The 27996-nt window shown below is 42.8% G+C and overlaps 1 protein-coding gene across 3 annotated transcripts; it reads right to left on the bottom strand.

The window, feature by feature from the left end:
• Positions 1 to 5633: 5633 nt before the first annotated feature.
• LOC115376872 (gastrula zinc finger protein XlCGF57.1-like) lies at positions 5634 to 27945 on the bottom strand. 3 transcript variants are annotated; one of them, XM_030076684.1, is made up of 3 exons: positions 27751 to 27945; positions 21052 to 22355; positions 5634 to 7591 (listed from the first exon to the last, which is right to left on the bottom strand). In XM_030076684.1, the coding sequence occupies exons 1-3, from the start codon at positions 27908 to 27910 to the stop codon at positions 6185 to 6187; spliced, it is 2871 nt and encodes a 956-aa protein (XP_029932544.1). In that variant the 5' UTR covers positions 27911 to 27945; the 3' UTR covers positions 5634 to 6184. The 3 variants fall into 3 exon arrangements, with proteins under 3 accessions (XP_029932544.1, XP_029932546.1, XP_029932545.1); XM_030076686.1 differs by lacking the exons at positions 21052 to 22355; positions 27751 to 27945 and adding exons at positions 9674 to 9902; positions 20007 to 20353 and having other exon boundaries at positions 5634 to 7980; XM_030076685.1 differs by lacking the exon at positions 5634 to 7591 and adding an exon at positions 9675 to 9902 and having other exon boundaries at positions 20007 to 22355.
• Positions 27946 to 27996: the final 51 nt, after the last annotated feature.

Genomic DNA, 27996 nt, shown 5'->3' on the forward strand with positions numbered 1-27996 from the left:
AAAATTGTGAACAGCATTTAAATTAGGATTACTTTCAGATTCGTATAGTTTCTTGTAGTAATTTTTAAAACAGTGGTTCATTTGCTTTTGATCTTGTGTAGGTTGGCCATTACAGTCATATATCTTTGAAATTAAATGTTTAGATTCTGTTTGCTTAAGCCTCATTGCCAGCATTTTACCCGCCTTATCACCTGACTCAAAATATTTTCTTTTCAGTTTAAATAATGCAAACGCGGTTTCTTCATGCATTATTTCTTGCAGTTGTGCTCTACATAATAACAAAGAATCCCTTAATGTATAATTATCTGGTTCCCTCATGTGTCCTTTTTCAAGCTTGTTAAGTTCGTCCTTTAAAGATTGTTTCCATTATATCAATTCTAATAATATTCACTCAATGAGCAAACCTACCTGCCCACTCTGGACTTGTGGGCTCATGCCTGGTGCTTGGTGCTGGATCTTGCTTCTGACTCTGAGGGGCTATAAGACAAAGTTTCCCAGTTATGTGGCGTCGCATCATAGCTAATATTATTTAAATTATATAACGTTATGTTATATGTCACAATGCCACACAATTCATTGACTTGATAATTAATTAACTTGAACGATGCGTTGCAGGCAAAGTTCAACATCTTGCCTTACCCGTTTGGGGGCGGAGGCGGCCCAGGGACAGCGGTAAGCAACATAGGTGATCAACCCACTGCCATGACTGAACACCGGCCCCCAAAAAATAAAAAAATAAAAAAATAAAAAAATAAAAAAAAAGTGAACACCGGCCCTCGCGGCCCAAACATCAGACCGGCCCACCGGGAATTGCCCCGTCCTCCCGATTAGCCACTCCGGGCTTGGACGTGGTTCAGAAAGCCAAATATATTATCAGTCAGCCTGACCACGTTTTACATTGTGAGTTTACCTTACTGCCCTCAGGGCGGCGCTATTATGCAACAAGGACAAAAACAAATCACTACTGTATTCACACTCTTTTATTCCTTCTTCTATCAGGCTGATAAATGCCAAATGTCAAGAGTAGCTCTATTCTATTTCTATTATATTTGTCCTTCCATCTCACATGTATTTATTTGTTAGATATGTACATGAGAGAGCTTGTGATCTACACCATGTGCTGTGCTGCTGCGGAACGGTTGATTGCTGTTTTTGAGTAGGGGAGCGCAGCGTAGAAATTAACGCGGGGTAAGTTGTAACATGGACTTTTAAGGTAGTTGCAAAAGGTCAACCGGCAAGTGCTTCTGGTTAGTTCGTCACATGATCGTAAGAGAGCCTAGCGCGGATTTTGGGTGGAATTGGCTGCATTTTTGAGGAGATACGTGTAAAAGTGTGTTTTACCACCAAGTAAGTGAATTTCTTTACCTTTCAAATTTTTTGACTACTGAACTGTGTGCGTGCGTTACCGAATCCAATCTTACATCAACGTATTAAGCATCATGTTGCCTAAAACATAGCACTGATTCAAAACATTTAACTAACTCATAGCGAGTGCTAGTCAGGTTTGAGACCAGTGACTACACAGGGGGGTTGGTTGTAACGCAGTGTTACAACTAAGCCACAATAAAAACAACTGCGTATTTGTCACTAGCATAAGAGTAACGTTAGCTACATAGTGTAGCTGTGTGTGTGTGTGTGTGTGTGTGTGTGTGTGTGTGTGTGCCCCTATCATCATGGGATTTCTACTGTATTCTTTCAAGTAGCTAGTGTATATTGAATAATAATAGTGTTTTTTTGTTTTTTTTTAAATTATTATTTCAATTGCTCTTATTTTGTGCTTTGAGCTGAAAGTCTGCTTCATAGCTGCAAGGTTTGAACTAAACCTGCTAATGCAAGACCAGTTTATTCGCTTAATTAAATTTAGTACTTTATAATAAAATGCCTAAATTTAGTCATTTAAGTCATTTAAACATATCTGAAGATTTCAGGAAATGTTACATGGGTCCAGTTTAAAGTGTCCAGCAGCCTCGCCCTTTAAGTTAGGTTAAGCTGAGTTCAGTGGAATTAAGTTGAGTTAAGTTAAATTAAACGCTCCTGAAGCAGCGGCAGGGGGGATTACGCACTGCGTCCCCCTCTGTCCATCTGGCAAACGTCCGCTCTCTGGCAAACAAAATAAAAGAACTCAGAACTCAGAACCTCTCACTTGGGTTCTGATTAAATGGATACAGATTACTAGGATTCAGTAAATAGTGTTTAGATTCTGAAAGTGAAAATTTAATGCAGAGTATCGTAATGGTGCCCGCAGTGAAGCCCAGACTGCTGCTCAGTGTGCTGTCCGTGGTGCTGAACCTGGTGGTGCACTGGGCGCTGTCCGTGGTGCTGGACATAGGAGTGGTAAGGGTGCGGCCTGTGGCGCTGAGTATAGGCGCTGTCCGTGGTTCTGAATATGAAGGTAATCGGCTTGTAGTCCATGGTGCTGACTTTCGTGGCGGACTGGGTGCTTTCCATGGTGCTGGACATGGAGGCAGTCAAGACGTGGCCCATGGTGCTGTCCGTGGTGCTAGACATTGAGGATTAGAGTGGTGGACATGCTGGTGGTCTTGGAAGTCAGGTTCAGCAGCAGACCCGCAGACCGTCTCTGTGGCTAGGTGCAGCTCCCTGGCTGTGCCAGTGAAAACGAATCTCCACCCTCAAAACAAAAGATTCACCACTAATAAACCTTTCCTCAAATCTTTGTGTTTTTAAATTCTAAGATGTGTGTTTCAAATCCCTATGATCCACTGTGTAAATAAGACCACTTCAGAGCTGCTGTAAGGTATTTTTGTTTGCTTGTTTTATCACTTTTGTCACAACTAAATTCTACCCATAATGAAATTCCACCAATAGGAATCATGGCTTCATAATTAAATACAAACTTAACTATTATTATGTTTACTCTTTGCAGCTATGTTTTCTTTGCTTCAGAGTATTCAACTTTATTTTGTTGATTTTTCCATAAATATGGGGAGGACTCGAACAGACCATGTTTATTTATTTGTTTATTTTCCAAATTCGGCCTACACATGCCAGAGTTTGTTCCTGCTCTTTGTGAGAGTTTGGTGATTTCCTATGTAATAACAGATAGAAAAATAGCAATCAAATGTCAACAGTTTTCTCTTTTGTTACTCTATAATTTCAGACTCCCCCCGAAAAAAAAAAAAAAACACACACGCACACACACACACACACGTACCACGTATAGATATCTATATATCTATACGTATACATGATGATGTAAACGGTTTCGAATGGTCTGACGTGACACTTGGGTGCCTCTCACCTCCTTTAAATGTGCCTGGAGTTGAGTGGCATTCATCATCTGGTTCCGCAGGGCACTGTTCACAATGAAGCAGTCATCAGTGTGGGATGTGGCCAAAGGACTTCACTTCTATGCCTTTCTGTGACTCTTCCAGTCTCTCTGTATCTCTGTTGCAACCTGCTGATGACACTCTGTGACACTCTGAGCTCAGTAGCCACTTCCGTCTGAGAACATCCTGTTTGAAGCCTCGCAATGGCGAGGTGCTGCTGATCAATTGTTAGGTGTCGTCTTGGTCTCATGATGTCAAAATGTGAACAGCATGATGAGGAGGACTGTTTAAATACCAATTCTAATTGAACCAGGAAATTTATTGGTCGATTCATGGATCAAACACCTGATGTGAATTTTGCCGTTAAACTCCTTGTTAGAGAACAGCAACTTGTGCAAAAAGTACTGAAACATTGAACAGTTGGACATGTGCATTCAAAAGTTTACAGAAGGTCTCATTAAGTTCACCTGTAAAGGTTATAATGCATTTTAGGTTCATCCTGAAAATTCACCCAAAAGCCAAATATCCCTAACTTTTTGTGAGTAGTGTATATTAATATATAAACCTTTATAAGCTGTGTTATCAAATATGTTCTGTGGTTCCAGATGAATTTCAAAATGCAAAAAGAAGAAATGAGAGTGAGACAAAAAAATTTGAGTAAGCAATATATTGCAAACAACCATTAAACTGAAATAGGCTGTTCATCAGCTGATCAAAAGTTTAAGACCACAGCCTTTAAAAGCCCCAATTTTCGGAAAAATGTGGATTCAGTGTCATTTTCTGTCAGGTATCCACACTGTCATGACCTCCTGATGGCAAAGGCAAAAAAGCTTTCTGTCTTTGAGCACGGTCGGATTGTTGAGCTGTATAAGCAAGGCCTCTCGCAGCGTGCCATTGCTGCTGAGGCTGGACGCAGTAAGACAGTCATTTTAAACTTCTCAAAAGATCCTGAGGGTTATAGAATAAAAAAGTCAATTGGTAGACCCCCAAAATTTCACCGGCCCTGAGCCGGAGGATCCAATTGGCTGTCCGTCAAGACACAGGACAATCCTCGGCACAAATTAAGCTTGTCACTGTTGCCAACTGCAGTCCCATAACCATCAGACGGCATCTGCGAGAGAAGGGTTTTAAGAACAAAAATGTCTTCAAAGGCTTCGTCTCCTTCAACGGCACAAAATTGCCCATTTGGAGTTTGCACGAGAGCACCAAACATGGGACATTGAAAGGTGGAAGAAAGTTTTATTCTCTGATGAGAAAAAAATTAACCTTGACGGTCCTGATGGCTTCCAACATTACTGGCAAGGAGATCCCACCTGAGATGTTTTCTACACGGCACAGTGGAGGGGGCGCCATCATGATCTGGGGGGCTTTTTCCTTCAATGGAACAATGGAGCTTCAGGTTGTGCAGAGGCGTCAAACAGCAGCTGGCTATGTGGAGATGTTGCAGGGGGCATCCTTCATGACTGAAGGCCATCATCTGTGTGGTAATGACTGGGTTTTTCAACAGGACAACGCTGCAGTTCACAATGCCCACCTGACAAAGGACTTCTTCCAAAGAAAGAACATCACTTTTTGAACCATCCTACGTGTTCCCCTGATCTAAATCCAATTGACAACATTTGGGGTTGGATGGCAAGGGAAGTTTACAACAATGGACACCAGTTCCAGACAGTGGATGCCCTCCGTGAAGCCATCTTCACCACTTGGAGCAACATTCCCACTAGCCTCCTGGAAACACTAGCATCAAGCATGCCAAAACAAATTTTTGAGGTGATTAACAAGAATGGCGCAGCTACTCATTACTGAGTGCTTTTTTTGAATTTTTTATTTCTATTTTAGGGGGGTTTGGGGTTTTTTTGAGATACTGTCCTAAACTTTTGATCAACTGATGAACAGCCTATTTCAATTTAATAGTTGTTTGCAATGAATTGCTTACTCTTTTTTCTTTTTGTCTCACTCCCATTTCTTTTTCTTTGGCATTCTGAAGCTCTACTTGGGACCTTCTTAAGATCCAACAGTTCAACTGGTCTTTTTGATTTTGATTGATATTTTCTAAACTATATTTAGTAGCTAGACCCATACATGTCTGGATAGAATAGCATTTTGAGAGGGATCGAAGGGCACAGGGACTTTTGCAGAGATGCTACACAAATGGGTGCCATGTCAAAAATGCGGTAACTGGACTGGGCTGTTGGTTTGTGGAGAATTTAAATGTCCCAAGTTGTACATATCACATCAAGAGGTCTCTCACCCCCAACAGAGAAAAAAAAAAAAAAAAAAAACAGAAAACATCAGTATATAAACATTTACACTAAAACACATCTGGAGAAATTACTTCAGGCCAGATTCAATTAAGATTTTATTATGATATATCCATACATACATATACTATATGGACAAAAGTATTGGTTCACCTCCACTTTAAACCCCCAAGAGTTTTTCTGACCTCCCATTCTAAATCCAGAGGCATTAATACGGAGTTAGTTCCCTTTTTCGCCCGTTCATCCAGAAGAGCATTTGTGAGCTCAGACACCGATGTTGGACCAGAAGGCCTGGCTCGCAATCTCCATTCTGGTTGATCCCAAAGGTGATGGATGGGGTTTAGGTCGTGGCTCTGTGAGGAATTCCTGCCCAGGATGTTAACTGACATGTAAGAGAAAATCAAACCGACACGGGAACAGAAACTTGACTTTGAGCCAAACAGCAGCAACAAGATTTGCTCTCTTACATGAGCCTGCAGTAACACAAGATGTGTGTGAGCAGACGTGGCTGCATCTCCAACCACAACACTGACTGACAAGGGTTTGACTTTTCTCGACCTGAGCGATGGACTCTCAGCAAGTTCTCTGCGTTACTGTCCTGTTGAACAGTCCAGCTGAAGCGGCAGCTCTGCAGCTTCAGCTCTGTGGGCTCTGACCATGACACTTATGCTGTTTAAGATGTCCACAGCGGCTGTAACTTCTCCCACACACACTGCAGCTGAACGGTCTCTTTCCTGTGTGGAATCTCATGTGCTTGTTTAAGATACGCTTATCTGAAAAGCTTTTGTCACATTGTGAGCAGCTAAATGGTTTCTCTCCTGTGTGGACTCTCATGTGACTGTTCAAGTGATTATGACGTGAAAATGTTTTGTCACATTCTGAACAGTTAAATGGTTTCTCTCCTGTGTGGACTCTCATGTGTCTGTTCAAGTTATTTTGATTTGAAAAGCTTCTGTCACATTCTGAGCAGCTAAATGGTTTCTCTCCTGTGTGGACTCTCATGTGTATTTTTAAGTAAGCTTGATCTCTAAAACCTTTATGACAAACTGAGCAGCTAAATGGTCTCTCTCCTGTGTGGACTGTCATGTGCTTTTTTAAGATACGTTTATCTATAAAAGTTTTGTCACAATCTGAGCAGTTAAATGGTTTCTCTCCTGTGTGGACTCTCATGTGAACATTTAGGAATCGTTTCTCTTTAAAACTTTTGCCACAATCTGAACAGTTAAATGGTTTCTCTCCTGTGTGGACTCTCATGTGTACTTTTAAGGATGATTTACCTCTAAAACTTTTATGACAAAATGTGCAGCTAAATGGTTTCTCTCCTGTGTGGACTGTCATGTGTACTTTAAAGGATGATCTATCTCTAAAACTTGTATGACAAAATGTGCAGCTAAATGGTTTCTCTCCTGTGTGGACTCTCATGTGTACTTTTAAGGATGATTTATCTCTATAACTTTTATGACAAAATGTGCAGCTAAATGGTTTCTCTCCTGTGTGGACTTTCATGTGTACATTTAAGGATGATTTATCTCCAAAACATTTATGACAAAATGTGCAGCTAAATGGTTTCTCTCCTGTGTGGTCTGTCATGTGTACTTTTAAAGATGATTTCTGTGTAAAACCTTTATGACAAAATGTGCAGCTAAATGGTTTGTCTCCTGTGTGGACTGTCATGTGTCTTTTTAAAATATTTTTCTGTGAAAAACTCCTACCACAAATTGAGCAGCTAAATGGTTTCTCTCCTGTGTGGACTCTCATGTGTGTGTTTAATTTACTTTTAGCTATATAACCTTTACCACAAACTGAGCAGCAAAAAGGTTTATCTCCTGTGTGGATTGTCATTTGTCTGTTTAAATCCGTTTTCTGTGAAAAACTTGTGTCACAATCTGAGCAGTTAAATGTTTTTTCTCTCTTGCGCATCACCATGTCCATATCTAAGTTCTGTCTTTGTTTAAAGCTTGAAACACCAACAAAGCACTTCCACTGTTTAATGTTTGTGTTTTTGTTCACCATGTCCTCCATGTCATCTTCATTGTCATCAGCCTCAGAGTCAGAGGAGTGTGAGGAGAGGAGCTGGCCATTACTAGCTGGTTGGAAATCAGCAGCTGGATCTATGTTCCCGGCCGGTTCCTCTCCAGCAGCTTCTGTTTCCATCTTTACAGTGGAGCTGCTGGCCGGAGACTCTGCCTCTCTGCTCTCCTCAGTTTGGCTTTGATGAAGCTGTGAGGGCCCAGCTTCCTCTTCATCATCTTCACTCTTCACAGTGACAACGGAGAGTGGGACCTTGATATCTTGTAGTTGCTCTGTCTCCTGACTGGCCCAGAGCTCCTGCTGCTCCTCTTTAACGTGTGGCGTCTCTGGCTGCTCCTGGTCCACACTGGGGCTCCACTCCTGCTTTTCTTCTTTACACACCAGCAGCTGCTTGGGCAACACTGAAACACACACACACACATACATTAAGGAAACCATAACTGGAAGGTGTACACCAAATGCAAAACTGAGTTGTTGGACCTTTTTAGGGGCTACGATAAAATACAATCTACTATGTGCATCTAGAGATGTTACTTTTATTCATTTCATAATAGAAATCAGGCAGCGACCAATAGATCCCTATAAACTTTTAAGCAGACAGGCTTGTAGAACATGTAGGGAGCACAGGGGGGGCTTCATGCTGTGGACCAACTGCTCCTTTAACTCTTTTAATGGCTTCTTTTTGGGATTCTTTGAGGAAAAAAAAGTTAATTCTTTGAGGAAAGTTCACGAACAGACTTAAACCATTATGCTGTTGTATTTCTGCATTATCACACCATGTGTCTGAGCAGTGTTCACATGTGGCTGCATCTCCGACCACAACACTACCAGAGTTTGATCATCTATCATTTGGTGATTTTGCTCTATTCATTTGGTCAAAAGAGAAGAAAGTAGAGGTTCTCTGAGGAGCCATCATGACAAGACAAACTAACTACTTCTTAGCCAGCTAACATCTGTGTCAAGGAATACAGAACACCCTAAAGTTAACGTTTTTCTCTTTAATATTTAATACTACCCAGAATTGAAAGCACAATTCAGTTTTTATTTCCCTTGTTAAGTAGCAATGTTTTATTTTACAATGTCAGTTCTGTGTGAACTCTCAGAACTTAGCCTCACTTTGAAGAGATATTTAGCCCACCTGCCAAATACCAAGCTTCACACCAATGGATTCTGTTGATTGTCTAGTTGGAAAAATGGAGTGGAAAAATCACTTTAGAGCAGCCGATTTGTTACAAAACTGGCACACAGTCTCATTATGGTATGGGAAACTACAGCCTGGATTTACGTGTAAATCAGACAATTAGATATTCCTGAGATATAAATAAATGAGCATAACAGCGCCCCCTAGCGGCCGATTTACACAATATTTTACGGTGTCTTATGGGTCACTTGGCACTCAAATTTGGTGTTGATTTGACAAACTGATGTATAGCCATAAATCACTTTCTGTTTGGTACGAGGTTAAACATTTGTAACTCTGACATTTTTCATTGAATCAAAACTCTTTTGATAACTTTTTAGTTTGAGGGTCCGTTGATTTTATGTGCCAAATTTCCTGAAGATGGGGATTGTTTGCCACCAACTGTCGTTTACCTTACTATTACAGTTTCGGCTCCAGTATCAGTTTTACCAGTTTTAATGGAATTAAATGAATAATAATAACCCAAGCGATTCCTAACCCTACTGGAATCGCTACTCGGGCTTGGACTCCTAATAAATCCATTGAGATAACAGGATTTGATGTATTAAAAAAAAAAAAAAAAAAAAAAAAAAAAAAAAAGAGCCCCGCGTGTTCAGCAGCTAGATTAGCTTGTGTGCTAACGGCTAACCGAACCAACTGAGCTGCTTTAAGGCAGTGAGCCCAAATTCTTGCTATCGCCAATCGAAATCGAGTCGATATCGTGATCTGATGAGGGCTGCAGCGTGTCTGGATCTTTCCTCTTGAATCCATCTCACTTAAAAACAGCATTAGCAGTTATGCTATGATAACTGCTAGCCTAGCTCGACCTGCCGGAACAGCCAAGGGTTAATCCAGATTATATCCAGCTGCGCCTCAAACTTTGGTGGAAAAAAAGTCCTGTTAAGTGGACAAACCTGTCGGGAACAGCCGGGCTCCGGGGTGTAAAAGCGCGTCCAGCAGCTTCCTCTGTCGCTCGTTGTCTTCTTTCAAACGGGAGATCTGCTCCTTGTAGTCCGCCAGCGCTCCGTCCAGCAGCTCCGACATCCGAGCGGCAGCCGCAGCCTGACACCGCCAGACCACCGAGCTCAACCCCTGTAGCTCTGACATCCTGCTGCACAGAGCTGCTCCTCAACCTACAGGAGTCTGGACACCGAGCAGCATGTGAGGGATTATGGGGGAGAGAGAGAGAGAGAGAGAGAGAGAGAGAGAGAGAGAGAGAGAGAGAGAGAGAGAGAGAGAGAGAGTCACGTGAGCAGAAGTTCAAAATGCGTCACGTGATTCATGGATACTTCAGATAGTTGGACATTTGAACGCATGAGCACACAATTAGTTTACAATTAGCAATTAGTTGTCAATATAAGCGCTCATGTTCAGTATTTTTATAATTCACCTGCACATTATAAGTGAGTCTGTTGTTATATCAGTACAGTTACATTAAAAAAAATGAATAAATAAAACTTCAGTGTTCAAAGTGCGCATGGCAGTGATAGGGAAATTCAATTTAACAGAAATCAATAGTTTCTAAAGTAAATTAAAAATCGTTTGTATGCTTGTTTGTTTGGGCTGTCAGTGAAAGACAACAACAGTCTAAATGGCCTCATCAAGGTCTGCTCCATGATTATCGGAGTCCAGCTTAAAGACTTGAGTTCACTATATAAAGGACACGTGGTTCAGAAAGCCAAATGTATTATCAGTCAGCCTGACCACGTTTTACATTGTGAGTTTACCTTACTGCCCTCAGGGTGGCGCTATTATGCAACAAGGACAAATCGCTATTCACACTCTTTTATTCCTTCTTCTATCAGGCTGATAAATGCCAAATGTCAAGAGTTGCTTTATCCTTCTATATTTAAGGGTATATTTTTGTTTTCTATTATATTTGTCCTTCCATCTCACATGTATTTATTTGTTAGATATGTATGAGAGAGCTTGTGATGTACACCATGTGCTGTGCTGCTGCATAATGGTTGATTGCTGTTTCTGTGTAGTATTATGCTGCATTGCGATTTGATTGAAATTGTAAATTATAAGGACTGGAGACTGCAAACTGAATTGCCCATTTGGGGATAAATAATGTTGTCCTGGTTCTGATTCTGATAAAGCTCACCAAATGCGCCCAAAACAAAACTGTTTCTTTGTCTTCTTGGAAACCAAAGAGAAGGAATTGTTATGATATAGATTACAGTTCATGTGATTTCCTGCAGAGGGGCAGAGTGAGAGCTTTTACTGAGGATTATGACATCTGAGAGAGAGAGACAGAGAGAGAGGGTGTGTGTGTGAGTGTGTATGTGTGGGGGGGAGGGGGGGGGGGTAATAGTGTTTTTTTAACTTATTATTTCAATTACTCTTATTTTGTGCTTTGAGCTGAAAGTCTGCTTCATAGCTGCGAAGTTTGAACTAAACCTTCCAATGCAAGTCCAGTTTATTTGCTAAATTAAATTTAGTACTTTATAATAAAATGCCTAAATTTCATGAAGACCATTTTAAAAGTCATTCATGTGGACTGAAATTTGCAGTGCTAAAGTTTGTGCACTTCTAGCAGTAACTACACTTATTATATTACAAATTCTTACATATGTTGTTTAAATTATATGGTCATTTAAAAATATCTGAAGATTTCAGGAAATGTTGCACAGGTCCAGAAGCCTCGCCCCTTAAGTGAAGTTAAGTTGAGTTCAGTGGAATTAAGTTGAGTTAAGTTAAATTAAGCGCTCCTGAAGCAGCAGCAGCGGGGATCACGCTCCCCTCTATCCATCTGGCAAACGTCCGCTCTCTGACAAACAAAATAGAAGAACTGCTGCTTCTTGGTTCTAAAAACTCAGACTTTTGCCGTTCTGCCGCCCTGTGCTTCACTGAAACCTGACTCAGCGAACACATCCCGGACAGCCACGCACAGCTGACAGGCTTCCAGCTGCTCCGAGCAGATCGAGATATGGACCTTTCAGGCAAGACGAGGGGAGTTGGAAAATGACAGGTGGCCTTTTTATGCACTACGGGAGTTTTCCTCGTTTGTTTTGGTCAGTGTTTACATCCCACCTCAGGCGAGCATAATGGAGCACAGCACCACCAGATCACAGACTCCCTTCTCATCATTCCTGGGGGCTTTAACAGACTACCTCTTGAAGCTCATCGAGAGAATGCCAAGAGTGTACAAAGCAGTAATCAGAGCAAAGGGTGGCTATTTTGAAGAAACTAGAATATAAAACATGTTTTCAGTTATTTCACCTTCTTTTGTTAAGTACATAACTCCACATGTGTTCATTCATAGTTTTGATTCCTTCAGTGAGAATCTACAATGTAAATAGTCATGAAAATAAAGAAAACGCATTGAATGAGAAGGTGTGTCCAAACTTTTGGCCTGTACTGTACATTACAGGCCCAGACGGATCGCGGCTGTGTTCGCCGCGCATATCCGTCCAATGACACAGTATAAATGAGGCTACCAGGCAGCCTGCGCGCACGCGCACACACACACACACACATATGTCTATCTATCTATATATATATATATCTATACACACACACACACACACACACACACACACACACACACACACACACATATATATATATATATATATATATACATATACACTACTCACAAAAAGTTAGGGATATTCGGCTTTCGGGTGAAATTTCAGGATGAACCTAAAATGCATTATAACCTTTACAGGTGAACTTAATGTGACCTTCTGTAAACTTTTGAATGCACATGTCCAACTGTTCAATGTTTCAGTACTTTTTGCACAAGTTGCTGTTCTCTAACAAGGAGTTTAACGGCAAAATTCACATCAGGTGTTTGATGCTCCAGCTCATCGAGGTCGTATCATTAGGGAACGGCTGCTGGAGACTGGGGTACCTCAAATGGAGTGGCCTGCACTTTCTCCAGACCTGCATCCCATAGAAAACCTATGGATCAGCTGAGTCGCCGTGTAGAGGCTCGGAGCTCTGTACCCCAGAACCTCAATGTCCTGAGGGCCGCCCTTCAAGAAGAGTGGGATGCCATGCCTCAGCAGACAATAAGTCGACTTGTGAACAGCATGAGACGTCGTTGTCAAGCTGTAATTGATGGGGCACATGACAAGTTATTGACACTGACATTTTTTGTTGTGGTATATCCACCACTGTTGTTGGATTTTGTTTCAAGAATTTGTTTGAGATGAGGAAATCACCAGTGTATGCTTCTACTTAAATGCCCTACTTTCTTGATATAATATCACTGTAGCGTAAACTTTTTACATTTTCCATAAATTTCACCCAAAAGCCAAATATCCCTAACTTTTTGTGAGTAGTGTATATATTGTTTGAATGACTAAAACTAATGACTAAAACTTGACTAAAATAAGACTAAAATCTTTTTAATTTTCGTCGACTAAGACTTAAGGACAGCAATGACTAAAATGTGACTAAGACTAAAAAGCATTTTTCGTCAAGAAGACTAAGACTAAAATTAAAATGGCTGTCAAAATTAACACTGTTACACAGTTATAAAGGACGTTTATCGCTCTGTTCCCTGTGCAGTTTTGGGACTCTCTGATCACTGTCTGATTCATCTCATCCCATCCTTCAGGAAGAAACTAAAAACTGCTAAGCCTCTAGTAAGGACCGTGAAGAAATCTGCAAATCTGAACCGTGCCATCAGAGTAGCAAAGCGCGCCCACAGTCAGAAGATCCAGGGCTTCTTCCAGGACCCCAACAACACCAGACAACTGTGGCAGGGCATCCAGACTGTCACCGACTACAAAGCCACACCCACACCCTGCCAGGATGACATCAGCTTCCTCAATGAGCTCAATAACTTCTTCGGAAGGTTTGAAGCTCTAAATAAAAATCCTGCGAGGAAAGCTACCCCCCACCCCGATGAACAGCCACTCAGGCTTGAAATCACTGCAGTGCGGAGAGCCCTGAGGAAGGTCAATGCACGGAAAGCTGCAGGCCCTGACAACATTCCAGGACGGCTGATCAAGGAATGTGCAGACCAGCTGGCCCATGTGCTCACAGACATTTTCAACATGTCACTGAACCAGGCTGTTGTCCCCCCGTGTTTCAAGTCGGCCACAATAATTCCAGTGCCCAAGAAACCAGCCATCACATGCCTTAACGACTTTCGCCCCGTTGCACTTACATCCACCATCATGAAGTGCTTCGAGAGGGTGGTTAAGGACAACATCATCTCCATACTCCCCCCATCATTCGACCCGTTCCAGTTTGCATATCAGCCAAACCGCTCCACGGAGGATGCCATCTCCACTGCTCTCCACCTGAGCCTGGAGCACCTGGAAGGAAAGAACACCCACGTACGGATGCTGTTCCTGGACTTCAGCTCAGCATTCAATACGATCATCCCCCAGGACCTGATATGCAAACTGGAGCCCCTGGGCCTCAAAACCTCCCTGTGTAACTGGCTGCTGGACTTCCTCACCGACAGAACCCAGTCTGTCCGTGTGGGGAACAACACCTCCAGTGTCATCTCCCTGAACACCGGCTCCCCCCAGGGATGTGTTCTGAGCCCCCTGTTGTTCACCCTGATGACCCACGACTGTCGCCCCAGGTACAGCAGCAACCACATCCTGAAGTACGCGGACGACACAACAGTTGTGGGCCTCATTCAGGACGACAACGAACTGGCTTACAGGGAGGAAGTGCAACATCTTGTGGACTGGTGTAAGGTGAACAACCTGGTCCTGAATGTCGATAAAACTAAGGAGATCATCGTGGACTTCAGGAGATCCAGACCCAGCCACACACCCCTCCTCATCAACGACACAGCCGTGGAAGTCGTGAGCACTACCAAGTACCTGGGGGTGCACATCACCGACAACCTCGGCTGGTCACTCCACACCTCCTCCCTGGCGAAGAAGGCACAGCAGCGCCTGCACTTCCTACGGCGGATGAGAAGAGCCTCCCTCCCCCCTCCCATCCTAACCACCTTCTACAGAGGGACCATCGAGAGCCTGCTGACCAGCTGCATCTCCGTCTGGTCTGGGAGCTGTAGGGCCTCAGACTGGAAGTCTCTGCAGAGAGTGGTGAGGACGGCGGAGAAGATCATCGGGACCTCGCCCCCCCCCATCCAGGACGTAGCAGACAGCCGCTGCCTATCCAGAGCCCACCGGATTATTTCTGACCCCACCCACCCCCAGCATGGACTGTTCTCCCGACTGGCGTCTGGCAGAAGGTTCCGCAGCATCCGCTGCAGAACAGCCAGACTCAGAAACAGTTACTTCCCCCTGGCCATCAGACTGCTCAATGCCAAATAACTTGTCATATGAACAATACATTTCTGTGCAATATATCTTTATGGAGGTATGGTTTCTTCAGGCCCAGGGTGTGTAGCCCAGTCCGGGAAACACCCCTGGGATGAGGAGAATTAATTACCTCCTATTTGTGCAATAACCCCCCCCACCCCCACCCCCCCTCCGCCGCCCGCCCGCCCAGCAGCTACGTATGGACAATACATTTCTGTGCAATATCCCTTTATGGAGGTATGGTTTCTTCAGGCCCAGGGTGTGTAGCCCAGTCCGGGAAACACCCCTGGGATGAGGAGAATTAATTACCTCCTATTTGTGCAATAACCCCCCACCCCCCACCCCCCCCTCCGCCGCCCGCCCGCCCAGCAGCTACGTATGGACAATACATTTCTGTGCAATATCCCTTTATGGAGGTATGGTTTCTTCAGGCCCAGGGTGTGTAGCCCAGTCCGGGAAACACCCCTGGGATGAGGAGAATTAATTACCTCCTATTTGTGCAATAATCCCCCCCCCCCGCCCGCCCAGCAGCTACGTATGGACAATACATTTCTGTGCAATCTTCCACTGTTAACACTGTTTAGTCAGTTGTTTTCTTTTTCTGTTGTTTACATTCTGTTCTTATTGCACTCATTATTATTTACACTGGTTATTCAGTTGTTTACGCTGCTCAGTCCGTTGTTTACATTCTGTTTTTATCTAGTTATTCTCAATTGCACTCATTATTATTTATACTGGTTATTCAGTTGTTTACACTGTTTAGTCTGTTGTTGTACATTCTGTTTTATCTAGCTATTCTAAATTGCACTCATTACTATTTAGCTCCTGTTTTTTAGCACTAGTTATATAGACCATATCATACCAGTTATATAGACTATATTTATGTATAATATTTATATTTATATATACCTAAACGGTCCCACAATTCCATCTCTGCTGTAATCCGGAAGCCAAGCAACGACATTTCGTTGCCAAAATCTCACTGCTGTGTTTTTTTGTGCAATGACAATAAAAGAAGTCTAAGTCTAAGTCTAAGTCTAAATGGACAGAGGAGTCAAAGCTACAGGCCTGCTTTGACTGCGCTGATTGGAGTGTCTTTGAAGCTGCAACCACAGATCTCAACAAACTGTCTGACACTCTGACATCATATATCAGCTTTTGTGAGGACATGTTCGTACAGACCGAGACCTTCTGCACAAACAACAACACCAATCCCTGGTTCTCCTCAAACCTGAGGAAGCTACGTCAGGCCAAGTACGAGGTCTACAGGAGTGGGGATCGGGAGCTGTACACGCAGGCCAGAAACACTCTGACAAAAGAGATCAAAGTAGCTAAGAGGAGCTACTCTAAAAGACTGAAGCACAGCGTTTAAATCAACAACCCTGCGTCTGTGTTGAGAAGCCTGCAGACCATCACCAGCTACAGGAGACCATCCCCCACCCCTGTGGGAAGCATTCAACTGGCTCAGGATCTGAATAGCTTCTACTGCAGGTTAAAACAGCCAACACCCAGCTCATTCACACCTCTCAGCCATCCCAACAACGGATTTCACTGCACCCCCTCACCACTACCCGACCCCCCACCTGCACTGATGATCTGCGAGAAGGTTGTTCACCAGCTCTTTCATAGGCAGAAGATCAGGAGGGCTCCAGGACCTGATAGCATGCGTTTTATTGTAAGATCCGGTTGTGAATCAAAGCGTACAGTGGTAAAAAATAATAAAGTCATAAAGTCAAAAGGCATTCTTGTTTTCAAAGATTATGTTTGTTTTTTTTGTTTTTTTTTTTTTGCTGTGAAATTAAGCTTTTACTTTCACTTCTAATTAAAAGAAATAAAGCTGTCAGATTTCTTTGGAATCTTGTGATAATTAGTTAGTTAGTTAGTTAGATACTTTATTCATCCCGAAGGAAATTCACAGTGCAATTATGCACTGCCGTTATAATGAAAGGCGAAACGGCGTTAGATATTTCAGTATTTCAATAATTTAAAAAAAAATAAAATAAAATAAAAATAAAAAACTACAAAGAAACTTACTTGCTGCTTCAGAGGTAAATTGCTCTACCGCAGATCTTGAGTTAAAAAAAAAAAAAAAAGAAAGAAAAAAGTAGTTTTCGACCCGCCCCTATTTATTGTGGCCGCTGTGCCTTCCTGTCTGCTTCAGCCCATAAGCTTTACATCGTAGGCCTAGATTATGCAAATTTCAGACGATATTAAAATGTTGTGGCTGTGCATGACATGATGTGCTGATTTTTGAAGGTTGACAGGCTACTGGTATTTTTGGGCCTGAATCTTCCAAAAACAAATAATTAGAATACTCAGAATGTCTCAGTTGGGTTCTGAATATATGGATACAGATTACAAGGATTCGGTAAATAGTGTTTAGATTGTGAAAGTGAAAATTTAATGCAGAGTATCGTAATGGTGCCCGCAGTGAAGCCCAGACTGCTGCTCAGGTTGCTGTCCATGGTGCTGAACACAGTGGCGCACTGGGCGCTGTCCGTGGTGCTGAACATGGGAGTGGTAAGGGAGCGGCCTGTGGAGCTGAGTATAGGCGCTGTCCGTGGTGCTGAACATGGGAGTGGTAAGGGAGCGGCCTGTGGAGTTGAGTATAGGCGCTGTCCGTGGTGCTGAACATGAAGGTAATCAGCTTGTCGTCCATGGTGCTGACTGAAGTGGCAGACTGGGTGCTGTCCATGGCGCTGGATACGGAGGCGGTCAGGGTGCGGCCCATGGTTCAGTCCGTGGTGCTAGACATGGAGGCGGCAGACCCGCAGACCGTCTCTGTGGCTAGTTGCGGCTCCCTGGCTGTGCCGGCGAAAATGAATCTCCATCCTCAAAACAAAAGATTCACCACTAATAAACTTCTCCTCAAATATTTGTGTTTTTAAATTCTAAGATGTGTGTTTCAAATCCCTGTGATCCACTGAGTAAACAAGACAGCTTCAGAGCTGCTGTAAGGTATTTTTGTTTGTTTCTTTTGTCACTTTTGTCACAACTAAATTCTACCCATAATGAAATTCTACCAATAGGAATCATGGCTTCATAATTAAATACAAACTTAACTATTATTATGTTTACTCTTTGCGGCTATGTTTTCTTTGCTTCAGAGTATTCAACTTTACTTTGTTGATTTTTCCACAAATATGGGGAGGACTCAAACAGGCCATGTTTTTTTTTTTCTTCCAAATTAGGCCTACACATGCCAGTGTTTGTTCCTCCTCTTTGTGAGAGTTTGGTGATTTCCTGTGTTATAACAGATAGAAATACAGTGGTCCCTCGTTTATCGCGGGAGTTACGTTCTAAAAATAACCCGCAATAGGCGAAATCCGCGAAGTAGTCAGCTTTATTTATTTTTTTTTACAATTATTATAGATGTTTAAAGGCTATAAACCCTCCACTACACACTTTATACACCTTTCTCAGACAGACATTAACATCTTCTCACTTTTCTCTCTTGTTTAAACACCCTCAAAATTCAAACCTTCGTAGAAAAATAAGTCCAGTATTACAGAATGAACGCATTCTGTACTGTACAGGAGACACGGCACGGAGGGGATTGATTGACAATGGTCTACAGTCCCTTAGCCAATCAGGACGCAGAACACAATGCGCTGTAAAAAAAAAAAAAAAAAAAAAAAAAAAAACAACAACAACGTGCAAAATTGCACTAAAAAAATCCGCGAAACTGCGAGGCCGCGAAAGGTGAACCGCGTTATAGCGAGAGACAACTGTATAACAATCAAATGTCAACAGTTTTCTCTTTTGTTACTCTATAATTTCAGAAACTCCCCAAAATACAGTTGAAAGGTGGAAGAAAGTTTTATTCTCTGATGAGAAAAAAATTAAACCTTGACGGTCCTGATAGCTTCCAGCGTTACTGGCATGACAAGGAGATCCCACCACCATCCCGAGATGTTTTCTGCATGGCACAGTGGAGGGGGCGCCATCGTGATCTGGGGATCTTTTTCCTTCAGTGGAACAATGGAGCTTCAGGTTGTGCAGAGGCGTCAAACGGCAGCTGGCTATGTGGAGATGTTGCAGGGGGCATCCCTCATGACTGAAGGCCATCGTCTGTGTGGTAATGACTGGGTTTTTCAACAGGGCAAAGCTGCAGTTCACAATGCCCGCCTGACAAGCTACATCACTCTCTTCACTCTTTTGAACCATCCTGCAATTTCCCCTGATCTAAATCCAATTGAGAACATTTGGAGTTGGATGGCAGGGGAAGTTTACAAAAATGGACACCAGTTCCAGACAGTGGATGCCCTCCGTGAAGCCATCTTCACCACTTGGATCAACATTCCCACTAGCCTCCTGGCAACACTATAGCATCAAGCATGCCGAAACGAATTTTTGAGGTGATTAACATGAATGGCGCAGCTACTCATTACTGAGCCCTTTTTTGAAAATTTTATTTCTATTTTATGGTGGTTTTGGTTTTGAGATATGGTCTTAAACTTTTGATCAGCTGATGAACAGCCTATTTCAGTTTGATAGTTGTTTGCAATAAATTGCTTACTCATTTTTTTTTTTTGTCTCACTCCCATTTCTTCTTGGAATTTTGAAGCTCTACTTAGGACCTTCTTAAGATCCAACAGTGCAAAATATAAATTCTTGCAAATTTTCAACTGGTCTTTTTTATTTTGATCAGGAGTGTATCTTCTAAACTATATTTAGTAGCTAGACCCATACATGTCTGGATAGAATAGCATTTTGAGAAGGATCAAAGGACACATGGACTTTTGTAGAGATGTTATACAAATGGGTACGATGTCAAAAATGCGGTAACTGGACTGGGTTGTTGGTTTGTGGAGAATTTAAATGTCCCAAGTTGTACATATCACATCAAGAGGTCTCTCACCCCCAACAGAGAAAAAAACATCAGTATATACATTTACACTAAAACACATCTGGAGAAATTACTTCAGAGCAGATTCAATTAAGATTTTATTATCATATATCCATACATACATACACTATATGGACAAAAGTATTGGTTTACCTCCACTTTAAACCCCAAGAGTTTTTCAGACACCGATGTTGGACCAGAGGGCCTGGCTCGCAATCTCCGTTCTGGTTGATCCCAAAGGTGATGGATGGGGTTTAGGTTGTGGCTCTGTGCTGAATTCCTGCCCAGGACGTTAACTGACAAGTAACAGAAAATCAAAGCGACATGGGAACAGAAACTTGACTTTGAGCCAAACAGCAGAAACAAGAATTGGTCTCTTACATGAACCTGAAGTAACACAAGATGTGTGTGAGCAGTGTTCAGATGTGGCTGCATCTCCAACCACAACACTGACTGACGAGGGTTTGACTTTCCTCGACCTGAGCGATGGACTCTCAGCAAGTTCTCTGCGTTACTGTCCTGTTGAACAGTCCAGCTGAAGCAGCAGCTCTGCAGCTCCAGCTCTGTGGCTCTTACCATCACACTTGTGGTTTTTAAGATGTTCAAAGCGGCTGTAACTTCTCCCACACACACTGCAGCTAAATGGTTTCTCTCCTGTGTGGACTCTAATGTGTACTTTTAAATTAGCTGTATATCTAAAACTTTTATGACAAACTGAGCAGCTAAATGGTTTCTCTCCTGTGTGGACTTGCATGTGCCTGCGTAAGGAACGCTTGTCTGAAAAGCTTTTGTCACATTCTGAGCAGCTAAATGGTTTCTTTCCTGTGTGGCCTCTCATGTGTACTTTTAGGTTAGTTTTATCTCTAAAACTTTTATGACAAAGTGAGCAGCTAAATGGTCTCTCTCCTGTGTGAAGTGTCATGTGTACTTTTATGTAAGTTTTATCGCTAAAACGTTTATGACAAACTGAGCAGCTAAATGGTTTCTCTCCTGTGTGGACTCTGATGTGTCTGTTAAAGTACCTGTCCTTTGAAAAACCTTTGCCACAAAATGGGCAGCTGAATGTTTTCTCTCTGTTGTGGATCACCATGTGCTTATCTAACGTTTGTCTTTCTTTAAAGCTTGAACCACAAACATGGCACTTCCACTGTTTCACGCTTGTGTTTTTGTTCACCATGTCCTCTTCACTGTCATCAGCCTCAGAGTCAGAGGAGTGTGAGGAGAGAAGCTGGCCATTACTAGCTGGTTGGAGATCAGCAGCTGGATCTACGTTCCCGGCCAGTTGCTCTCCAGCAGCTTCTGTTTCCATCTTTACAGTGGAGCTGCTGGCCGGAGGCTCTGCCTCTCTGCTCTCGTCAGTTTGGCTTTGATGAAGCTGTGAGGGCCCAGCTTCCTCTTCATCATCTTCACTCTTCACAGTGACATCGGTGAATGGGACCTTGATATCTTGAAGCTGTTCTGCCTCCTGACTGACCCAGAGCTCCTGCTGCTCCTCTTTAATGCGTGGCGGCTCTGGCTGCTCCTCTTTAACGTGTGGCGACTCTGGCTGCTCCTGGTCCTCTCCTGTGTGGACTCTCATATGTCTGTTCATGTTAGTTTGACTTGAAAACCTTTTGTCACATTCTGAGCAGCTAAATGGTTTCTCTCCTGTGTGGACTTGCATGTGCCTGCGTAAGGAACGCTTGTCTGAAAAGCTTTTGTCACATTCTGAGCAGCTAAAGGGTTTCTTTCCTGTGTGGCCTCTCATGTGTACTTTTAGGTTAGTTTTATCTCTAAAACTTTTATGACAAACTGAGCAGCTAAATGGTCTCTCTCCTGTGTGAAGTGTCATGTGTACTTTTATGTAAGTTTTATCGCTAAAACGTTTATGACAAACTGAGCAGCTAAATGGTTTCTCTCCTGTGTGGACTCTGATGTGTCTGTTAAAGTTGCTGTTATTTGAAAAACCTTTGCCACAAAATGGGCAGCTGAATGTTTTTTCTCTGTTGTGAATCACCATGTGCATATCTAACATTTGTCTTTCTTTAAAGCTTGAACCACAAACATGGCACTTCCACTGTTTCAGTCTTGTGTTTTTGTTCACCGTGTCCTCCATGTCATCTTCACTGCCATCTGCCTCAGAGTCAGAGGAGTGTGAGGAGAGGAGCTGGCCATTACAAGCTGGTTGGAAATCAGCAGCTGGATCTACGTTCTCGGCTGGTTCCTCTCCAGCAGCTTCTGTTTCCATCTTTACAGTGGAGCTGCTGGCTGGAGGCTCTGCCTCTCTGCTCTCCTCTGTTTGGCTTTGATGAAGCTGTGAGGGCCCAGCTTCTTCTTCATCTTCACTCTTCACAGTGACATCGGTGAATGGGACCTTGATATCTTGAAGCTGTTCTGCCTCCTGACTGGCCCAGAGCTCCTGCTGCTCCTCTTTAACGTGTGGCGGCTCTGGCTGCTCCTGGTCCACACTGGGCCTCCACTCCTGCTTCTCTTCTTTAGACACCAGCAGCTGCTTGGGCAACACTGAAACACACACACACAGACATGCATAAACACTAAAGAAACCATAACTGGAAGGTGTACACCAAATGCACAACTGAGTTGTTGGACCTTTTTAGGGGCTACGATAAAATACAAGATACTATGTGCATCCAACACTCTGTGAGCTGCTCAACTTCTGATGAAATTTTACAAACAATGAGGCAGCTTGGAAATAGTCCTATGGTTTATGGGCAAGCATTGATCTAGAGATGTTTTTTTTCCCCATTCTATTTTAGAAATCAGGCAGCGACCATGGCTGTAGTCAACCAAAGAAAATCTTGGTCCACTAAAGCCCTGAAATTTCGACCAAAATTCAACTAATCGGGGGTTGGCGGGAATACAAAAAAAAGTTACTATTTTTGTATTAATTAACCGGGCAGTAGCCTACCTGGTAGCCTCGTCTGCCTAAATGAATTCTAAATAAACATGAACAACTAGTATCTGCAGCATATTAAATTGTTTTTGGCTTAATTATTTTGCACTGAATGACACACTCAAGTCGGTCGGCTTTGACAGTGTGGCATCATGTGCACCTACGCAACATCATAGCCTATGATTTCCCAAAACAGTACTATGTCAAGCTGCCATCGTTGCGGGTGTGACTAAAACTTTCAAAGATGCCAATTCTGATATGTTTACACTCAAAACTGATGGAGCAACCTAGCACAGATATGTTAGCTTACCGTTTTTAGGTGATATGCCATGTTGGTCATTGAGCTGTGATACGCAAACTGTTGTTTGCAAAGGTTGCATTTGACTTTTTTTCCATCTATTTTGGTAAACAACAAAACAGCAACCGCACACTAGAACACTGTGCATTTATAAATTTATTAATGCAGTGTTTTAGTGTGCGGTTGCTGTTTTGTTGTTTTCCTTAGTTTTTAAGTTCAGCTCCAGCACCTATTCTAAGCGCACAGCTTACGGATGAGCGGTGGCTTTTCCTCACAGTCTTCTTTTCCATCCATTTTGGAAATCAGCAGCTGGATCTACGTTCTCGGCTGGTTCCTCTCCAGCAGCTTCTGTTTCCATCTTTACAGTGGAGCTGCTGGCCGGAGGCTCTGCCTCTCTGCTCTCCTCTGTTTGGCTTTGATGAAGCTGTGAGGGCCCAGCTTCCTCTCCATCATCTTCACTCTTCACAGTGACATCGGTGAATGGGACCTTGATATCTTGAAGCTGTTCTGCCTCCTGACTGGCCCAGAGCTCCTGCTGCTCCTCTTTAACGTGTGGCGGCTCTGGCTGCTCCTGGTCCACACTGGGGCTCCACTCCTGCTTCTCTTCTTTAGACACCAGCAGCTGTCACACTGACAACATCTTTGACATGGTAGAGGACCAAATGTTCATTAAATGTTCTTAATTAAGCAAATATTCGAAAAACCAGGCCTAATTTTTTCTTCAATTCAGAAAATACGGGCCTACCTGTCTGTCTCCACAAGTGGATTGGACTGATCCAAAATTGTGAAAACAGGGGGGATGTTCTGAAGAAACGACTGTTACCCGTGTTTTGAAAACACCCCCATTAACACTTAGTGCTTTTCTCCTGATAAAATTAACACGGCAAATAATTGACGAATTAGATTTTGGTCAACAAAGAACGTATCGACCAATAGACTAACAGACTACAGCCCTAGCAGCGACCAACAGATCCCAACATTTAAGTAAACAGACTATTTTTAAACTCTATTTATTTTTGCCGTAAACATCGGCAAAGGCAAAAATAACCAAAGGTAAATTGTTCATAAAATTAGATAGTTTACAATTAAATGCTGTTAAATCTGGTTTAAATAATTTAATAATAAGGATTAATTCTAAACTGACACTGCAGTATTGTTATTATTATTATTTGATTTAAAAGAAAAAAAAAAAAAACAGTTTGTCCCAACTCTCTTCTGAAATTGTTTGTAGTGACAGCCTGGATGGTTTTAAAACAAAAAGTAAAAAAAATCAGTTGAGGTCATAGGATTAGGTGTAAAACAGGTAATGGTGGCAGATATAAAAACAAACAAATAAATACATTTTAAAAACTCTACATGCTCACCAGCAGGTGTTACGGATCAACTAGTTCAGGGTTTCTGCAGGTTTCACCTGATAAAATTTAAGACTTTTTAAGACCTTTTTAAGACCATTATGAATGAAATTTAATACCTATGTCACAACATAAAAAACAAATAATGCAGAGTAACAAAATTACTTTATTAACATCTCGGGGGGGGGGGAATGGACTGCATGAACAACAGTAACTTAATGACTGATTGACTGTACAATTGACTGTGTGTGTGTGTGTGTGTGTGTGTGTGTGTGTGTGTGTGTATACAATCTCCTCCTCAATGCTTTTGAGCTCAGTGTCTTTGTCCTTGCTGGCCCTCCTCAGAGCAGGTTTTCGACTTATAGGACTGGTGTTTTGTAACAGTATGAAGGATCCAGAGCACCTCCGCTCTCAGTGTCGGCTCTGATCCTAAAAATGCCCGAAGATCTGCTGACCCGCTGCTCGGTTTGTCTCGAGGCACTGCGGCCGCTGCGGTGGTTCCAGGGGGAGCTGGAGCTGGTTCCAGGGTGGCCACCGGAGTAGAACTGGGTGATGGCGGGAGTTTGGCGGAGACGCTTTATGGCGGTGACATGTTTCTCACTTTTAGCATGCGATTCCAGCGCCTGTATCCCCAATGTTCCCAGTTGTATTAGTTTTTTTTTTTTTTTTTTTTTTAAAAACACACGCTGCAGAACACCTCACGGTCATGTTCTGGAACCTGTTTCAACCACGGTTTGAATTCGTCCTTTTCCAGCCAGGCCTCGCTGAACTTACATTTCCCCATCGCTGCAACATTCAACACCTTTTTTCCCTTGTTTATATTTCTTCTGTTTCCGAAAATGTCGAAAGGGACTCACTAATAACGCGATAGCTCATTGGATGCATGGATAAATTGCATCAAATGAGCGATCGCATTATTAGTAAAGCTATAGTAACGTGATAGCACATTGATCCAATGAGCTATCGCGTTACTATCGTTGTAGTCATAATATAGTCACAGATATACATCTATGAATATAGTAATGAATTGTTTCGGGAGCTTTTCATTTAGCATTTGCGGTAGCTTTACCAACTTATGAAAATTAAGACCTGTTTAAAATTATTTAAGATGTAAATTCAGTGATTTAAGTCTTTTTAAAGCCTTAAAATTTGATTTTCTAATTTAAAACTTTTTTAGACTTTTTAAGACCCCACGGAAACCCTGTGGTTTCCATGTTAACTGGTTACCATGGTTTGTAAACATTCGGCGTTCCTCGTGGCAACAGCAGGGCCGTACTCAACGTAGACGTACCGGTACGTTGACATCAAGCTAACAGAAATGATAAAGCTCTGGACAACCTGTTGCATTACACAAGCGTTGCAAGTATGGAAGCCGAGGGGGCCATTCTCCTGGCGATTGTAGCCGAAGAACTGTCTGAGCAGGACATTACTTTCTATGGATCATTAATAATGGGGGCACTGCAAAAGACCTTTGACATCACTGCCGCTGCTTTGCGGATGAGCAGAGGGTGGAGACCTCCAACCCGAATCAGTGGTTATCAAAAAAAAAAAAAGTTATTGTTAAACACTGTTTCCAAGATTTGTACCATAAGGCCTACACAAATGTGTTTTAAGTTTTAAGTTGAATAAAAGTTTCCATATTATTGAAGAAAAACAATAACCTATGTCTGATCTATCATCGTACATAGCACATACATGTGCTTTTACCTCTTCAAATGATGGGTAGTATTCTGGTAGTATTTGGGGAGCAGGAACTACTACAGGAACGTCCTCTCGCTCGGCCCTCTCAACTGTCGTGTCTCCACTGAGAGGGCCGAGTAATAATAATAATAATAATAACTTTATTTATATAGCACCTTTCCAAACCAAGGTTATAAGGTGCTTTCCAATAAAAACAAATCACAAATAAATACACATAAAACAATGAGTGTAAGCTACTAAAAGATCCCATACAACAATAAAACACAATACAAATAGATAAAACAATGATTTAAAAAAAAGCTATTAAAAAGATCCCACAAACAATAAAAACATACAAGTTACATTAAAACCACTGGTTAGTAAAAGGCCATGTGATAAAAGTGAGTCTTAAGAAGAGATTTAAAAGAAGAAACTGAGTTAGCCTGAGATCTTCCGGCAGGGAGTTCCACAGCTTCGGGGCCCGGACGTCAAAGGCTCGGTCCCCTTTGGTGATGAGCTGGTCCCTCAGAACGGCAAGTAGGGCCCTGCCGGAAGATCTCAGGCAGCGATCAGGCTCATATGGAATCAGCAGTTGACTAACATAGGCAGGAGCCTGACCGTTCAAGGCTTTAAAAACAAGCAGTAAAATCTTAAAATCAATTCTACAACTCACAGGCAACCTGTTCAGCTCTCCAAAATCAAGTCATTCCTCTCTCGCTCAGAGCTCCGCATGAAGACAGGAGTAGGACCAGGCAGGACACAGCAGGAAGAAGGTTCCTGTAAAGTTACTGCGCGGCTGCGCGACCATGACCGAGGCATCAAAATGCATGTTGTTCAAAAAGCCTGTTGTTAGCGTTAGCCAGCACGTTAGCGTTAGCTTGGTAGTATTGAACGTGTTGCTAGGGACGTCTCATGTTAGCTAAAGCTAACGCTAGCGCCCGGCTATTTTGTTGCTTTCTGTTGACACCACATCGCGCCGTGACTAAATCTAATCGGCGCCAAGTAAACCCCAAGCCCACCCGGGAGTTTTTCAGGGCCGCTCAGAGTCCCTACCCCGAGGCAGGGCCGTTTTTAGCCCCTGTAAAAGTTCAGGAACTTTCTCCTATTGGGTAGTTCCTGCGGTGGAGACACGCGACAACGGCCGCGGCCCCGTAAAATTACCCCTTAGTTCCTGCGGTGGAAACGGGTCTATTGTTATTTTGAAGAAAACAAAGCAAAATATGGAGTAGATTTCTGATTCCCACTGTTTCACTAAACCACCAACAAGCTAAGTCAAGCAGATAGTTAGCCAAGTCTAGAAAGTTATAAACGAGATTGAATAATAGGCATTCAGGCGAGGTCAGCTACGTCTCCTCGCCGTGATGAGCACATCTGCTGTTGCCATGAGAAATACCCGACATCTCCAAACAAAAAGTCACCAGTTAACATGGAAACCAGCTGATCCGTGACACCGGGTTAGCTTGTGTGCTGACGGCTAACCGGCTGAGCTGCTGCTTTAAGGAAGTGAGCCTTCGATATCGTGATATGGTAGTCTTTGCTTTGCAACTTGACAACAGCGTTAGCAGCTATGCTAACTGTTAGCTGCTAGCCTAGCTCGACCTGCATGTTTATTCCAGATTATATCCAGCTGCACCTCAAACGTTGGTGAAAAAAAATCCTGTGAAGCCGACAAACCTGTCGGGAACAGCCGGGCTCCGGGGTGTAAAACCGCGTCCAGCAGCTTCCTCTGTCGCTCGTTGTCTTCTTTCAAACGGGAGATCTGCTCCTTGTAGTCCGCCAGCGCCGCAGCCTGACGCCGCTGGACCAGCGAGCTCAGCTCCTGCATCTCCGACATCCTGCTGCACCGAGCTGCTCCTCAACCGTCTGGACACCGAGCAGCATGCGAGCGCGAGAGAGAGTGTCACGTGAGCAAAAGTTCAA

Source organism: Myripristis murdjan, chromosome 18 (assembly GCF_902150065.1).
Source record: "Myripristis murdjan chromosome 18, fMyrMur1.1, whole genome shotgun sequence".
NCBI classification, from domain to species: domain Eukaryota; kingdom Metazoa; phylum Chordata; class Actinopteri; order Holocentriformes; family Holocentridae; genus Myripristis; species Myripristis murdjan.

Coding starts and splice junctions, on each gene's coding strand:
- LOC115376872 (XM_030076684.1), bottom strand. CDS start 27,910: ATGTCGGAGATGCAGGAGCTGAGCTCGCTGGTCCAGCGGCGTCAGGCT. Junction 22,356..27,750: donor AGCCCGGCTGTTCCCGACAG/GTTTGTCGGCTT, acceptor TGTGTGTTTCAG/TGTTGCCCAAGCAGCTGCTG. Junction 7,592..21,051: donor CACACTCCTCTGACTCTGAG/GCTGATGACAGT, acceptor TCTGACTCTGAG/GCTGATGACAATGAAGATGA.